Genomic DNA, 16,949 nt, shown 5'->3' on the forward strand with positions numbered 1-16,949 from the left:
CATAGTTGTAGATCTTTGTAACCTTGGATTGGGCAAGATATGACAGCAATGAAAGAAAAAAAGATAAAACAAACTTCACCAAAATCTAAAACTTTTCTGTTTCTAAGGACACTATCAAGAAAATGAAAACAATCCACACAATGGGAGAAAATATCTGCATATCACATAAAGTGTTGGCAAAGGCGCGGGGAGATAAGAACATATACATTGCTGGTGAGGATGTAAAATGGTGCAGCTGCTGTGGGAAAAAATTGGGCAGTTCCTCAAAAAGTTAAAGTTACCATATGACCCAGTAATTCCTTTCTTATTATATACTCAACAGAAATGAAAACACATCCACACAAAAAATGTTCATAGCAGCATTATTCATAATAGACCCAAAGTGAAAATAATCCAAATGTTTATCAACTAATAAATGGATAAACAAAATGTGATATAACCAAACAACAGACTACTCAGTTCATAAAAGGACCAAAGCACTGATTTATGCTACAATATGAAAGGACCTTGAAAACATTATGCTAAGTGAAAGAAGCCAGTCACAAAGGCCATATATTGTCTGATTCCATTTATATGAAACCATGGCGACAGATTATAGATTAGTGATTGCTAGGGGCAGGGCAGGATGGGAAATGATTTTGCTGATGGGTACAGGGTTCCTTTTTGGGGTGATGAATGTTTTGGAATTAGACAGTGGTGATAGATACACAACTTTGTGAATATACTAAAAATCAGGGAACTGTACACTTTAAGAGTGAATTTTTTTGGTACATGAATTACATCTCAATTTTTAAAAATCCAGTCCTGGCTGGTTTGACTCAGCGGTTAGAGCGTCAGCCGATTCCAGTCAAGGGCATGTACCTGGGCTGCAGATTCGATCCCCAGCCCCAGTTGGGGTTGTGCGGGAGGCAATCAATCAATATGTCTCTCTCACATTGATGTTTCTTTCCTCCCTCCCCCTTCCTTTCCACTCTCTCTAAAAATAAATGGAAAAATATCCTTGGGTAAGGATTAAAAAAAAAAAAATCCACACCTCAACCAAATAGGACTCCCTGGGTCCACCCTGTCCAATGTCAGCCCCACAAGGTGGAGCATGTTGGGAACAATTTCAGGGAAGACACAGATGGAACAGAGGTTAATAGAACATTCTCTGACATATCTTAGGCTCTGTTCGTTCAAACTCATCTGAAGATCTAAACTAGTGGTTCCAGACCAGGCGCAATTTTGCCCCTTAGGAGGATATGTGGCAAAATCAGCAGACATTTTTTGGTTGTAATTAATCGAGTGGGGGAGGAGCTACTGGCACCTAGTGGGTAGAGGCCAGAGATGCTGCTAAACTGCACAGAATAGCCCACACAACAATTATCCAGCCCTAAATGTCACTAGTACCAAGGTTGAGAAACCCTGATTTAATTGAACGCAGGTCAACTGTTTTTTCCAACTCCTTGGAATTATATAACACAGGGGCCTGTTTGATAACATTAGTTTCAAATGTGCCCATACTGCTCCAAGCAACAGAGCATGAGAACCACACATGTGGGCCGACCCAGGCCCATCTCAGGCAATCGTATCTCCAAAGAGTAGTGCAGGCCTTTCTGTGTTCACAGGTGAGAAAACCTGAGGCAGCCAAAGGGACTACCTCCTCAAAGACCCAAGTCTTAAGCGATGAATCATACTTTAAGTTGCTAATCAAAGCTTTCTCAAAGTGCAGTTATTTCTCAAAATACTAACCAGTGAAGTCTGTCTAAAAGACTTACGAATTTTTCTCACATAAAGAAAAATATATATATAAAGAAAAATCTACCCCAGAAAACTGCTGCTAACCACATACATTGCTGGTATATGCTAAATAGAATCCAAAACATACATACATATCCCATCTGTAACTGCCATCCTTTTTCCCATATGGCCCCTCCAAGCTCAGTAGCCTAACACTAGTGCTATTACCAAACGTCCAGGCTCCATCTAGCACTCCAACAAAGGTTCAGCTGTCGTACTCCAAAAATACTTCAAGAAAAAAAGATGTGTTTTAAACATGTTTGGGCCTTTAAGACCACAACCCCATCAGGCCCTTCCTAAAAGGTAAGCCTGAAAAGGGAGTGGATTCTTTTCTCTTTATCACATAAAGGGAAAACAATTAAATGTAAAATTATTTAAAAACCTATCACCCAGAGATAACTATACTACTATTTTGGTGTATAACCTAGAATTTTCCTAAATATATTCATATAAACTCTTAATAAAATGGGACCATACTCTACATACTGTTTTATAGCCTGCCCTTTTCATAGAGTAATATATTTATTTTCCTATGTCAACAAATTCACAGCCATATCATCATTTTTCTAGCAAAATATCCAATTATCTGGTACTCTTAATTTTTTAAAAAATCACCTCCTACTGAACTTTTGCTTGTTTTCAGTATCTTGCTACAACCCTGGAATGACTACCTTTGTACCTAAATCCTTTCCAAAGTGTCCTAACTTTTTTTCTTTAGAATAAATTCTAAGAAGTGGAATTATGCTCTGGCCGGGAAGCTCAGTTGGTTTGAGTGTAGTTCTGACGCACCAAGGTTTCAGGTTCAATCCCAGGTCAGGGCACATGCAAGAATCAACCAATGTAATATATAAATAAGTGAAACAACAGATGGTTGTGGGTTTTTTCCCTCTCTCTCCCTCCCAATCTATCTGAACAAAAAATGGAAAAATGTCCTTGGGTGAGGATAAAAAAATAAAAAAATAATACAACACTCATTTAAAAGGAAAAAAAAATTAACCTGCTATATTTGGTCAGGCTAATTTGGTGAGGTGTGTGATATTAGCTGGTATTGATTTTGCTGGCCTTACACGGCCTGAGGGCTGGGCGTTCCCACCCGAGGGAGTGCAGAGCTGCTCCATACACATACACTCATCAGAGGAAGCCACCTACCCTCACTCATACCTCACACTCTGACAATGCCCCAAGACAGCAACTCTGCCAACACAAACTGATCCCCTTAGTGACTCTTGATCTGTGAACCAACAACTCAACACTAGTCTAATGCCAGGTGTTAGCTGTTTCTAATCTATCCCCATCCATCTGGATGAAAACCTAGTTTAAACACCCATAGGCTGTTTTTGCTAACCAAAATGCCTGTGGTGGAGGAAAGCCTCTCTGTAGTAACAGTCTATCTAATGTAAGGTAAATCTGCCAATGAACATGCTTCTGCCTACAACCCATCCCCACCAGGGTGATGGTCCTCTATCTTCTAACCTCAGGATCAAACTCCAGCCCACCTTTCTTCAAAGCTGAGGTCTACACTGGTTTGCTGCCTTGAGCTTGGGTAGTTGTGGGCTTGCAGGTGAAAGAGAAAAAAACAAGAGGAACTTACATAAAACTGAAAATGCAAGAAGTGGGCCAGTACTCTGGGGGCCACGCCAGGAAAGGTGGCCAGGAGTGTCTGGAGGTAGACCTCCAAATCCTTCTCCCTCTTTTCCACCAAGCTTCTTGAGTTTTTCCCAATTATCTTTTTGGGTGGGAGCAGATTTTTATCAATCTTCCTCTCTGCAACAAGCTGTAAGGAAACATAAGCATGTCAACCACAAACGAAGAGTTTCTATGACTTTGCAAGATCAAAGCAAGCAGCCTGAGGGAAGATGCTTGTCTTGACTTCCCCAGCCCCTCATGGCAGCTGTACCAGGATTCGTGATCAAACCAGTGCATCTCAGCTTGGCCTCATCAAGTTCAATTAGTGTTAGAAATAACAACACAATTCTAGCCAGGGAGTTTCATCTGGAGACATTAAGAAAAGGAGACCTCCAGGCCCTTAAAATCACCCTTTTCTCCAAACAAGAACAGTAACCAATAAGGGCAGTGGCCTGTCTTTAAAACTCTCAGGTTGCAGCCCAGCTGGTGTTGTTCAGTGGATTGAGCATCGTCCCATGGACTGAGAGGTCTGAGTTTGATTTCCAGTCAGGGCACATGCCTGGGCTCAATCCCCAGTAGGGGGTGTGCAGGAGGCAGCCAATCAATGTTTCTCACATCGATGTTTCTATCTCTCTCTCCCTTTTCCTCCCTCTAAAAAAATCAATAAAAACATTAAAAACAAAAACAAAAACAAAAAAACATTCAGACTGCAAATAACCCAGAGAAAGACATCTCTTTCCAAAAGCAAAGAAAAAAATGGAACCACAGCCAGTGTTAAAGTACAGGCTATGGAATAGCTACAGTCAGGTGAAACAAGTTAAAACCTGTTCCTGCGCCAGGAAACTGTACCAGCATCTCACATCCAAGCTGGGGCTGGCTATCTTAAAACTGAAGTTTAAATATACTCCTCCCACACTATCTTATGCTAGGGTTAATCTCCCAGGAGCCACCAGTTTTCTTCACCAGTTAAATTAATAAAATGATTAAAAAAATTTTTTTTCTTTATTGATATTTAGCAAGACAGGAAGAATGAGATAAAACATTGATGAGAGTGAACATTGACTGGCTGCCTCCTGCATGCCCCACACTGGGCATTTGGCCCACAAACGGGGCATGTGCCCTGACCAGGAATCGAACCTGCAACCTCTTGGTGCATGGGTTGCTGCTCAACCACTGGGCTATACCAGCTGGGGCAATAAACTGGTTTATTAAAGAACAGTATAGGCATGGAGTCTGTTTTGTCCTAAAACTAATATGTGGCACAATGAGAACTTGGCCTAGAAGCCCCCAAGCTCTGAGATACAGGTCCCTCAGCTCTCGTTACCTTTTCATGCAGGTCATGGAAGTCGCTGTAGCGGTGCTTGACTGTCCATTCATGGTTGCCATCAGTGACCTGAATAATGTAAACCTAAAAGGGAAAACAGGCAGCCCTTGCCTAATCAGTAACAATTATAGCCCTGCCACACCCCCAGCAATAACTGCAGGACACCCAGACCCTCTCAACCTCCAGGCCAAAGTTAGACTGCTCCTGCCCACCAGCCCCTACACCTGACTCTTGCTGCGCAGTAGGGCCCCCTCTCAGCTTCCTCCATGGCCTAAGCACTGGATCTGCCAGGCAAAAGGGTAAGTCTGTGGCTCTATCCAACAGTGAAGAATGGAAAAGGTGATCATATCAAGCCATCTCTAGTTTTTTGCCTCCATTCTCCATATATTCAAAGTCCAACCCAACCAGAGCTTCAGGTAAGGCCACCCCTTCCAAGGGAGGCAGAACAGGGCCAGGTCTGACAGGGTCAACTTTTCCACTGTACTTTTTCCCAGGTGCCCTGCCTATATCCTGGAAGCAAGTCTTTTTTGAATGCTTTCAGCTGGTTAATAGCTGTGATTGCTGCTGCTGAGCCAAGTCAAGCCACTAAGAAGGTGATTGGGGGAGGGGGAGAGTGGTGATCGACTATCAAGCCCTAACAGAAGGAAAAATGGCTGAGTGATTAGAAGACTGGGGCTTGGACTCAAGGAAGATCTGGGTTCAAAATCTGGCTCTGCCATTTCCTGGCGGTGGCTTATGTATGAGTCACTTATGTAAGTGACTGAGAGCTGAAGTTTTCACTGAGTCTCAGTTCCTCCATCTTAAAATCTAATAGGTTTAAGAATCAAATAAGGGCCCTGGCCGGTTTGGCTCAGCGGTTAGAGCGTCGGCCTGCGGTCCAGAGAGACCCGGGTTCGGTTCCCGCTAAGGGTGCGTGACTCAGTTGCAGCTCGGCCCTGGTTGGTTGTGCGGGTGGCAGCCATTCGACGTGTCCCTTGCATGTCGATGTTTCTCTCTCTCTCTCTTTGTTCCTCTCTCTCCTTCCCACTCTACCTGAACAAAAAGTGGAAAAAGTGTCCTCGGGTGAGGATAAAAAAAAAAAATCAAGGTAATGTATGCAAAATACTTTGTACAGGGCCTGACATGCAGCAAGTGTTCAATGAAAAGGCTGGTGTATTAATAATATTCAACTAAGCACACTGGACACAAAATGGTAGGGTAGGCCTGGATCACCCGCCTTCCCCACACCCATTCAGAGGGACTCAGCCCTGTGAAATAGAGAAAGCCATTTTGTGCTGACCTCCAACTGAATGCAGCCCATGGGTGATGGCCAGCCAGCCATTGGCTTAGAGACCTCAACTCGCACCTAGAGGAGGACTCCTGGTCCTAGTGTCCCGCCCCTCTCAGCAGCAAGCGGGGAAAGGGGAGGAGAAAATAATCAACTCAGCTGAAGCCTCCATAGAGGAGCAGCCATTTCTCCAGGGTCAGCCTGTTGCTCCAGGATCCACCCTCAGCCCCTCTTCCCAGGCTGGTAGCTTCCCTCCCTCTCCTTCCGTCCAAGAAAGGAGAAAGTCAGAGGAATGACCCTCAGGAGGAGGGTAGGAGCAGGGCCAAGGGGGTGGGGCAAACGAAGGGCCAAAGCCCCCCACCCTCTGGGAACAAAGGACTGGAGGCTGGGAGGTACTCAGTAAGCCCCCACCCAAGACAGCCTATCAGGCCCATGGGTCTGGCATCCAACCCCATCCGGACCCAGGAGAGCCACCAACTACATCACAGTCGGGGACTACCCCCATATCCTAACCTCCATCTCTCCTATAGCCTTGAAGTGTGCATTTCTGTGGGGAGGGGGGGCGGGGGCACTAGCTACCCTAATTTGCTACTAAAGCCATGAAGACTCCTAAGTTTCCTGGATCTGGCGTTTTCAGCCCTGAATGACCCCCTCAAATCCCGTGTCTGGGCTCCACCCCTCCCCCCTTTTGTCCCTGCCTGACCCCCAGGACCTCGGGAACCCAAAGCAGTCCTCACTTCTGCAGCAAATCTCAACTATGACCCCAGTCTCCCCAAATCAAGGCCCCGCCCCCTCTCCTTCACGACCTGCAGGGTTACCCTAGTTCCACCCATCTGACACCCCCTCCCTAACCCTCTTACTCCCAGACCCCTCGTCTGATCCTCCTAGGCTGGCGCCCCCTCAGGCCTAAAGGATCTAGAGGCACCTCCGCCTCATCTAGACCCCCCTCCTCCCCAGACTCCCTTTATCCCTAGACCCTCCCCAACCTAGCCTCCTCTCCTGAACGCGTACCTCCTCAAACCCCTCCTTGGAGCTCCTCCCGGACCTACGGGGCCCAGCTCCCTTCCCCAGATACTCCTATCCCAGGCCCCTCCTCGAAACCGCTGGCCCCTACCCATTCCTCCCTGGTCGCGGGCCCCAGAGCTCCTCCCCAACCCCAGGACTCGGGCTCCGGGTTCCAGTCGCCACTCCCGGTTCGGGCGCCCGCGCCCCCAGCACACCGTATACGTGTCCACGAGCTCAGAGCCCACGACGCGCGCCTCCTTGGCCGGCTCGACCTCCCGTTCGGGCCCGAAGCTGCGCGTCGCAGTCGCCATGTTCCGGGCTCCGCGGCCGCCCGGCGCAGACTAGCAGCACAGGGGGCGGGCCAGCGTCTCACCGCCCCCGGGACCCCAAGGGCCCCAGCCCCCGCCCCCGCCCCCGCCGCGCGCTGCGCCGCGCCGCCATCTTGTCCCACCGCCTCCTCGCGCCTTCGCCCCGCCCCTCTGGTGCCAGTGACAGCACCGCTCCTGGCGCGCGTGCGCAGGCCGGGCGGGCCGTTCCGCTTGCATAATCTGTACCTGCTTTGCGCGGACCGCGGAGCTCCTGGCAACCAGGGAGAACCTGAGGCCCGTGGCGGGTAGCTTTGGGCAGTACCTTCGGTGCCCGAAAGGACAGAAGGCCTGGCACCTCCCTGGCTACCCGAAGCAAGTCACTTCTCCTCCTGGCCTCAGTTTCTCCCTCCGGAAAAGGGAGGAAGTAATCGCCCCTCACCTGGCTCTTGGCCTCATTCTCTGTAGGGCAGCAGGGAGTTGAAGATAGGAGCCATGATTAGAGCCCAAATAGAATAACTGTGGACCAGTTGTTAACCTCTTCAAGCCTCGCTATCCTCTGTCACACCGGCTGCTGGAAAATAGAGTGGGTTAATTCAAGCAGTGCCCGGGCTTGCCAGGCAGGAAGCTAGTGTTGTTGTCTAGAGGGAACTTAGTTTGGGGGAGGGGGTGTTAAGATGGAAGGAAGGCATATATGCTGGCCATTGGGCACAAGACTCCCAGATGGTGTCCTACGGGAGCTTGAGATGACCCTGGACCCAGGAACTACAGAGCTGGAATGGGAAGCACAGGTACAGAGACACCCAGAGGATGTCTAACAGGGGAGCACCTAGACCTAGAAGAAGGAGGTGATAACCCAGCTGGAGGAGAAAGAAGGGGAGAGTCTGGCACAGATGAGGCATCTGTAGATGTGTTTGTTGGATGTCTGAATGCAGCTGACCCAAGCCCAGAGCTAGTACTGCTTGGATGAAATGAGAGATCTGGGGGGTGGTTTCTTTGGCACCCCTGGCTGAAGGGCTCCAGACTACTCTGCCCTAAGGTGGGTCAGTGTTTCTCCACCGCTTCCACAGCACTGTACTCTGAGCTTAGCATTAGAGGATTCTTTTAGCAGGACCCTATACTCCCAAGCCTCTCCTTGCATACCCCTGACCCCTACTGCAGAGAAATTAAGTTGAGGCAGGGGCTGCCAAGTCAGCCAGACTTTGGGCAAGTCACCACCTCCCCAGGAGCATTAGTTTTCTTATCTGAAAAGCGGAAGTAATATCCACCTTCCTGATTGGATGGGAGGTTGAGCTGCTGTGTGTAGGAGCTTGGCCTGTGTCCCACTGCTTTATAATTCCTGTCCTGTCCTAGGCTCATGTTTTCATTCACTCAAGAACACTTTCCAGAGAGTACCCTGGGGAACAAAGGGGAAGAGACCTGGTCCTTACAGCCTTTCTTCTTCCTGCCCTGGACAGAGGACACAGGGACTCAGGCCAGCCTGAGATCACCAGGGCTGGGGGAGGGGGTGAAGGATGCTACACAAGGGGTGGGCTGGGCCAGGAATGCAGCCCAGCAGGGCTATTTAAGCCCAGGGCCTCCTGGCAACCCCAGCAGCCTGCCCTCTCAGCCGACAGCATGGATGACATCTACAAGGCTGCGGTGAGGGACTGGGATGGGTGGGCCCACTAGGGAGTCACTCAGCTCAGAATGGGGAGACAAAGTCACTCCAGGGAAGTGGTAGGGACCCGGGAATACCTACATACTTTCAGCCCAGATCCTCAAGGGAATGGTGGATCTGGCATTCTAGGGTATGGAAGGGGTGAGGGATTCAGGGATTGGAGAGGAGCTGTCAGAGTGGGTGGAGGAGGAGGTTGCACCTTTCGGCATCATGTCTGCCTCTGTCTCCATGTCTGTAGTCTGTCTCTCGGCCTTATGTCTTTGCACTTGTGCCTTTGGTTCTGGATATTTGCCTGTCTCGGTGTCTTTCCATCTTTTTGTTCTGAGCTGTCTCTGATCTGTGTCACTGTCTCCTTGTCCCCACACCCATTTCTGCCCCTCAAATTCTGCTTCTCACATTCTCACAACCCCCTAGCCCTCTCCAGCCCCTGGCCTGCGGAAGCTACTGTGGAAGGGGTAATAGGGGTTGTGAGGAGGGGGCTGCAGAGTCAAATCCTGAGCTGGGGAAGGGGCTCTGAAGCTTGAGACTGCAGGGAAGGACTGGGCATGGGGGAGAGCCAGGAAGCAGGAACAGAGGACAAAGCCCCTGTTTGGCCTGGCAGGCTTAGGGCCAAGTGGCTTACCTGGGGGTTAGAGTTGGAGAATGGTCACCCCAAGTCCCTAAAACCTTCTGGGGTCACTTAGGAACTTCAGATGCTATTCCATCTCGGTGGGGGGGGTGGGTAGTGTGCTAACCTCCCCATGCCCTAGAAACCAGGACATCTGGCACAGAGAGCTGTCTCCAGAGGAACCCCTCTCTCAGCCCCGAGATTGTGGCCCTACTGCTGAGCAGAGAAGGGCTACAGCTAGTTCTGGGGGTGCCCCTGCCTATCCTGCAGGAGTGCATGGAGCTGGGGGGAGCAGCCCTCTGCCCGTGCCCATACAAGGTCTGTCGGGGCTGGGGACTAATTTTGGCTCCTGAGGCACCAGCAGGCCAGGGGGCCAGATAACGCTGCCCCACCCCCTGCATGCCAGAATCCCCAGAACAATCACCAGGTTTAACTTTGTCCCCCTTTAAAAATAGCCCAGTGGCCACCCTGGTCAGGTTACAGTGAGTGGCTTTACCTACCCCCACACTGGTTTTATTGTCCCAACCTGAGGGACAGCTGTCCCTCAGGCCACCCAGCTTGGGTTTCAGCAGTGAGGCCGATAGGGCATTGAGTGGTCACTGACTATTGTTACTCAGGGTCACCTTGGTCCTGGAGGGGGTGCCCACCTGTCATCCTGGCCCTGAGCCCAGTCTCTGTGAGGCCAGCTACCCGGGTCACCGAAGGGCTTTGGGGGCAGGGGAGGAGGACGCAGGCCTCTGCTCTGTGACTGGGAAATGGCCTGCCTTTTCCTGGCTTCAGTCATCCCACCTGTGGAATGGGTTGGTTTCCTCAACAGCAGCTAGAGTCTGAGCCTGAGTCCTGAGACCTCTTTTCCTCTCTAGGTAGAGCAGCTGACAGAAGAGCAGAAAAATGGTGAGTTCTCCAACACATATATAGGGGGACAACAGAGCTGGGCTTGGAGAGCACGAGGACCCCAGGCTGGAGACCAGAGGCTGGGGTCTCTCTTGCTGTGATCTTAGAGGTCTCCGAAGGAAGTGGGCAGGTTGGCAGGTAGCTCCAGGGATCTGGCCTTCTGCTGAGCCCTGGCTACTCTGCTCCCCCTCTCCCATTGGACACAGAGTTCAAAGCAGCCTTTGACATCTTTGTGCTGGGCGCTGAGGACGGCTGCATCAGCACCAAAGAATTGGGCAAGGTGATGAGGATGCTGGGCCAGAACCCCACACCTGAGGAGCTGCAAGAGATGATTGATGAGGTGGACGAGGATGGTAAGCCCCTCTGCCCTGCCAGACCCCAGTCCCATAGCACCACCTCCAGATCACTGGAGATCCGAATTCTGGCTCTGTCTCTCATTACTCTGTGCTCTTGAAGGAGCTGTTTAGTCTCTCTGAGCCTCGGTCATCTTATATATAAATGGGTATAGTGACCCCCTTGCCCCGTGGAGTTGGATGCAGTGAGAATACCGGGGTCTAGGGTCAAGGTGGTACCAGCCGTTCTGACCATCCCTCCCTAACAGCCCTGCCTTCCCCCCCCCAGGAAGTGGCACAGTGGACTTCGAGGAGTTCCTGGTCATGATGGTTCGGTGCATGAAGGATGACAGTAAAGGGAAGTCTGAAGAAGAGCTGTCTGACCTCTTTCGAATGTTTGACAGGTGAGTGTGTAGCCCTTGATTTCTGACCCCAATTCTAGTAGAGCTGGGGAAAGGGACAGTCTTATGACCTCCAGGCCTCAGTCTCCCATTTGTGCAGTGAGGGAGTGGGATGCCTCATCTCCCAGCAACTCTGCCTGCCTGCCTCCCTGGGTCATGAGTGGAGCCCCACCATAGGCTCTGAGACCTCCCTTGCCCCTCCTCCCTCCAGAAATGCTGATGGCTACATCGATCTGGAGGAGCTAAAGGTGATGCTTCAGGCTACAGGTGAGACCATCACAGAGGATGACATCGAGGAGCTCATGAAGGATGGCGACAAGAACAACGATGGTCGCATTGACTATGACGGTGAGGATGGTGTACGGGATCTCCCACTGCCCATGCCTGCTGGCCGCCACCTCTGACCCATGCCTGCCCTTCTCTCCACAGAATTCCTGGAGTTCATGAAGGGGGTGGAGTAGATGCTGACCTTTGCCCACAGCTGCCTGTGCCACCTTCCAACTCCAGCTGGGCCCTGGGGTGGAGCAGGGGGCCAGGGTCCCCAGGATGTGATTCTGGGCATGTTCTTGACCGAGAGCTCTACCTGACTCCCTTCCCAGCCCTGTCCTAGGGAATGCAAATAAAACCCTGTTCCCTGGAGGCCTGGTGTCTGGTTTTTCTTCCCAGGGGTTGTGGACATTTTGCCAGCCAGTGTTTACTCCTGCGCTGAGGACCACTTCCTTCCCTATCTCAAAGCCCATGTTCTAACTACCTTCTATGCACACTGCCTTCTATAGGAGGGGCTAGGTTAGGTCAGAGACTACCATGCTCCATACCCCACTGCCTCCTTTCTATAACTCTGATGCCCAGGCCCCACTTCCAGTGATTCAGCATCTGGAGTTTGTGGTGGCCCAGGAATCTGCATTTCACATGACTTTGGTCAGCCGGTTGGCAGCCTGGGGGTCCTGTACCTGTAAAGGTTCTGTACCTGGAGAGAGGAATAACTAACTGTAGCATCCAGCTAAGCCCTGGATGCCCCTTGGCACAGCAGCCCAAGCTCCATCTTGGCTCTGGTTGGGGAGAAGTAGGGCACTGTGAGGCCCAGCCGGCCTGCAGCTCAAGTCCACCTGCCACTCACTTGGATTTCCCTCTGGCAACACTGACTCCTAGAGACCAGGAGTATATCGCCTAATCTACCTGCCCTCACCCATGTGACAGGTAAGGACCCTGGGGCCCAGAGCGGCCCAGGGACCTGTAAAGGTCATCCGGTGAGTCTGAGGGAGAACAGAGCCACGTGGTTTCCCGTGAGGGCTCTGTTTGATGGACCAGGTCCATGTGGGAATAATTTCTAGTTCTCGCGAACCTCAGAGGCTCCAATAACCCACTTCCCTCCCTGACAGGGAATGGAGGCTCTCAACTTAGTGGGGGTGTCCAGGCCAGAGCTGCAGCCAGGAGAGTGACACTGGTCTTCGGGGGAGAGGGTGCTACAAGGAAGCGGAGGTGTGAGCTGTCATGCTTGCAGTAGGGACAGCTGCCATGGTGTCCAGGCTCCAGCCAGAATGTCAGCAGCTGTCCTTGCTCCACCCAGCCACTCCACAGCCTCCCACCTGTGCCCCAGCCTTGGCATTCTCCAGACAGGCGCAGCATTCCAGAGATGGTCTTGGCATTCTGGAGATGCCTCCAGTGGAGGCCAGAGCTAGCGGGAGACCCTACAGAGACCTGGGAGGAGGGAAAAGGGGTCCCCTCAGGCCTGCCCTTAGGAGCTGGAGAACTGAAGGACCTACACACATGCATCCAGGAATGACATCTCAGGAGAGGAGGCAGGGCTACAGAGGGCAGCACCACTATTCCATGGTTTAGTCACCCCTACCATGTGCCTGGGATGCTGGGGCCCTTCAGAGAGAGACCCAGTCCCTAATTTTGTGGAATTATAGTCACCCCAGGAAGACAAAGGGAGATGAGTTCAGTAAGAAGAACAGCACAGTGCTAGAAGATTGTAGAGGTGTGGTGGCCATGGGATAGGGTGTTCTGGGAAGGCTTCCTGGAGGAGGTGGCACTGAGCTGAGGCCTGAGAAACCACAGAGAATCAGCCATGGAAGGGCATGGGGAAAGACAATGGAGCATCTCAGGAACAGACAGGCAGTGTTGGGCCAGGCACCAAGCCTCAGCAGCTGTAAGGTGAGACGCCCTGGTGCTGTCAGCACAGCGGGGTTAGAAGAGTGGAGGGAGGTGCACAGATTCAGGCCACGCTCTAGAACTAGAAGGACTGAATGTGAGGTGTGAGGAAGTATGGAGTCAAGGATGACCTTTCTTTTTTAATTTTTTTTTTTTTCCTTTATTGATTTTAGAGAGAGAGGAAGGGAGAGGGAGAGAGAGAGAGAGAGAGAGAGAGAAATTGATGAGAGAGAGCATTGATTGGCTGCCTCCTGCATGCCCCTCCCCCCATTGGGGATCGGGCCCACAACCTGGGCATGTGCCCTGACTGGGAATTGAACCAGCGCCCTCTTGGTGCATGGGTCGACGCTCAACCACTGAGCCACACCAGCCGGACAAGGGTGACCTTTCATATCAAGGATGAAGCTGTTATTTCCTGAGATATGGAAGCATGAAGGAGGCACAGGTTCTTGGGGGGGGGGGGGTGGTATTGGAAAGTGGAGGTTCCTTTCTCTAGATTTTTTTTTTTTTGGTAACAATTTTTGACTTTTCATTTTGAAATTCCAGACTTGCAAAAATAGTACAGGAGCTCCCATTTGCACCTTGCCCAGCTTCCCCAAATGTTAACATCTGAAATAGCCACAGGACAACGAGCAAACCCAGGCCACTACTAACTCATCTGCTGACCCCACTCACATTTGTCAGTTGCCTACTAAAGTCCTCTTCCTGGACCAGGATCCAAACCAGGATCACACACTGTGTCTTGTCACTCTGTCCACTTACTCTCCTCCAGTCTGTGTCAGTTTCTCAGTCTCTCCTCATTTTTCAGGAACTTGACACTTGAAGTGTAAAGACCAGTTATTTTGTAACTGGGGTTTCCTCAGGACTGGAGTCAGGTTATGCATTTCTGGCGGAATGATCACTGGGGAGATGGAGAGTCCTTGGTCCTTGTCAAAGCTGAGTTGCCTCTGGAACAGGATGGTGGGGATGTCAAAGCAACACTGGAGATAAGTGAGAGGACAGAGAGCTACAAACTCAGGTGTCATCAGAGTAAGAAGCGCTTTCCCAGCCCTGGTCCTGGATGAGACCTCAGGGAGAGGGTGTCTGGAGAGAGGTGGCCCAGGACTGTGCACCAGGATCCCACATGGGCAGACTCGGGGAGGAGACATGGCCAATGAGGGGGGAGAGACCCTTGGTGAGTGAGGGACCCCAAGAGCTGGGAGGGAAGGAAGGAGGCATGGAAGAGCAGAAGGTTCTGGGTTTAGGGAACTTGGAGGCCCCTAAGACCATGGCCGCATGGACATAAGGGTTTCCCTGGAATAGTGGGTTGGAAACCTAGCTGGAGAGGACCAAAGGAGGGAGCCAGGTAAAGGGGAGATGGAGAATGTGGACAACACTGGTGAAGTTTTGCAAACACTCAGAGAACAGAGAAATGAGCAGGAGCTGAGGGGAGAGGTGAGGCCCAGGGAAGCTCATTCAAGGAGGGGAATCAGGGAGTGGTCTGTACGCTGACGGGGACAACCCAGTGAATCTGAGAAAGGGGTGATGCAAGATGCAGGGCAGGGCTGCAGGAGGTGAGTAGCTACCAGTCTCCAGGAGTATTTTAAGGGTCTGGGTATAGCACTGGGCCTTGATCCAAGCTGGGCAAGGAGAAAGGGAAGTCAAGGCACAGAGGGAAGAACTGTGGCAGTGGGAATACTGAGTGCAGGGCATGTGTCCAGAGGAAGGGATGTTTTGAATGGAGATACAGAAGGTCACATCCTTATTGGTGGTTACTTGCAGGATGGGTGGCTGAGGTGGGGAGAGAAGATGGATAGAGGCCAGGGGGCACCCAAGGTATGTGGGATGCTGATGGAATTGAAGGAGGGGAAGAGAGAAACCCCAAATTAAGCCCTCTGTGAATGACTGGGCCAACTACAGAAAAGCTACATGGAGGGGCTGGCTGCTGTCTTAAAGAAGGGGTCCCCAGGAGGGAGCCCGGTGGGATTGTCTCAATATCTGTTCCAGAATGAGGTTGGTCGGGAAGGAACTAGGGGTATCCCTTCCTTCTGAGCATCCCTGCCCCCAGAACTGTAGCTGGGAAAGGCTGGGCTGTGACACTCCACATACCTACCTGGTGGCATCTGATGCATGAACATGCATCACACATGGACATGGCCAAGGGCTCCCAATCTCCCAGCAGCACACGGCATTGAGCTCCTCTACACATATCACCCGGTTCTGACTGTTCTGCTTCCTGTACTCCTCTCCATTTCTCCTGGGCTGTGTCATACATACTTTGCCTGGATAGTGCTTCCTCCATGAAGCCTCCCTTGATTTCCTTCACCAGGACCATCACTGGAACGTCTCTCACTGCCCCGGCCTCTTCATATTATGATTGCCTGGTTATTGCCTGCTGCCCCAAGAGGCTGCTGTTTCTCCTTGGCAAGGCCTGACACAGCCGGCAGCTTTGGGACCTCCTGCAGTTCCCACATTGTCCATTAGATGGCACAAGATGCATGTGACTGGGCCCATTGATTCAGGACATCAGGGGCATCTTTGGGTCTAGTTTTCATCAGCAGCTTGCAAACAGGGTCTTTTGCAGAAGAATCTTATTTCTTCTCAGACTGGAAAGCTGAGGCCCAGAGAGGGAGAGGACCGGCCTGAGGCCACAAAACAAATTAGCCTTAGATTTTGGGCTCCCAGCCCCTGCCCCAAGCTGTGTGGAGTGGGCTGCCCCCCACATCCTGCTCTAGTAGACCCAGGCCTCTCCTGCAGCCTCAGCTGGGGCCTGGCTGAGCTGAGACCCCCACTGTGAGCTGGCAGGCTGAAGCGTTGTTGGGCCTGCTGCCCATAGCTGGTGGCCAAATGCTGGTTGAGAGGCTGTCTGGCTCAATCTCCAGCCAGATATTGGTCCATACCCTGGGTTACCACCCAAAACATATCTCCAGGGAGGTGGAGGCAGAGGGGCTTCCCCCCTCCCAGGGACCAGGATATAATCACCATCATGGCAGCCCCTGCACAAGCACCCCTCACCATTTTATACAGTCTGTTACACCTAGAGTGGCTGGTCCCTGGTCTTGAAAGGAGGAGACGGAGACCCAGAGAGGCAAGGGCTTGGCCAAAGTTCTCTAGTGGAGTCAGAGGCAGGCGGTCTGAGGCCTGTCACTGGCCTCCCTGAGTAGCCCCTTACCCAATCCCAGGTCAGAGCCCCCCCTGGGAGGAGACATGTATATGTCAGGGGGCGTGGGGACAGGGAGACAGGGTTCAAGGTCCCTAGGTCCTTCTCATGCTGACTCAAGGGGCTGACCTGTCAACTTCCAGGGATGAGATGGGGAGGAGAGGTGGGGTTCAAGTACCACCCCCAGAAGTCCCCAAGTAACAGGGAATCCCAGGAAGGGGCAGTGTTGATGGTGCCTGTTCTCAGCCTGCTGTGTGGCCTGGGCTAGGTCCTTTCCTCTCTGGTGCCCCCAAGCTTCCTGATCACAGTCTGAGGGCTTGGCCTGGTCCATCTGGGAGGCCTAACTTGCAGGAGTTTCTAGAATTTGGAGGCTCCAATTCTGGCTCAAGTTTGAAATCGTCTTTGCTTCCAGGGGCCTGGGATGGGGGGAGTGGAGCTGTGGGGGACAGGGGCAGG

The 16,949-nt window shown here is 51.6% G+C and overlaps 2 protein-coding genes across 4 annotated transcripts in view; one reads left to right on the top strand and one right to left on the bottom strand.

The window, feature by feature from the left end:
• The window catches only part of NISCH (nischarin), a 33,848-nt gene extending 26,478 nt beyond the window's left edge, over positions 1-7,370 (bottom strand). For all 3 annotated transcript variants that reach the window (XM_036266292.1, XM_036266291.1, XM_036266293.1), the window contains exons 1-3: positions 7,217-7,370; positions 4,730-4,813; positions 3,371-3,553 (exon numbers count right to left, since the gene is read on the bottom strand). In XM_036266292.1, coding sequence (XP_036122185.1) covers positions 3,371-3,553; positions 4,730-4,813; positions 7,217-7,312 — 363 coding nt within the window. In that variant the 5' untranslated portion in view covers positions 7,313-7,370. The remainder of the gene's footprint in view (positions 1-3,370; positions 3,554-4,729; positions 4,814-7,216) is intronic.
• Positions 7,371-8,903: 1,533 nt separating this feature from the next.
• Positions 8,904-11,827, top strand: TNNC1 (troponin C1, slow skeletal and cardiac type). The gene is made up of 6 exons (XM_036267043.1): positions 8,904-8,947; positions 10,437-10,467; positions 10,674-10,820; positions 11,089-11,203; positions 11,412-11,548; positions 11,630-11,827. Exons 1-6 carry the CDS (start codon positions 8,924-8,926, stop codon positions 11,659-11,661), a joined length of 486 nt encoding a protein of 161 aa, XP_036122936.1. The 5' UTR covers positions 8,904-8,923; the 3' UTR covers positions 11,662-11,827.
• The last annotated feature ends 5,122 nt before the right edge of the window (positions 11,828-16,949 follow it).

Source organism: Molossus molossus, unplaced genomic scaffold, assembly GCF_014108415.1.
Source record: "Molossus molossus isolate mMolMol1 unplaced genomic scaffold, mMolMol1.p scaffold_m16_p_18, whole genome shotgun sequence".
NCBI classification, from domain to species: domain Eukaryota; kingdom Metazoa; phylum Chordata; class Mammalia; order Chiroptera; family Molossidae; genus Molossus; species Molossus molossus.

Excerpts from the sequence above, each read along its gene's own strand:
- TNNC1 (XM_036267043.1), top strand. The coding sequence starts at position 8,924 with ATGGATGACATCTACAAGGCTGCG. Across the intron at positions 10,468-10,673 it reads GACAGAAGAGCAGAAAAATG|AGTTCAAAGCAGCCTTTGAC; the intron begins GTGAGTTCTCCA and ends CATTGGACACAG. Across the intron at positions 11,549-11,629 it reads TGGTCGCATTGACTATGACG|AATTCCTGGAGTTCATGAAG; the intron begins GTGAGGATGGTG and ends TTCTCTCCACAG.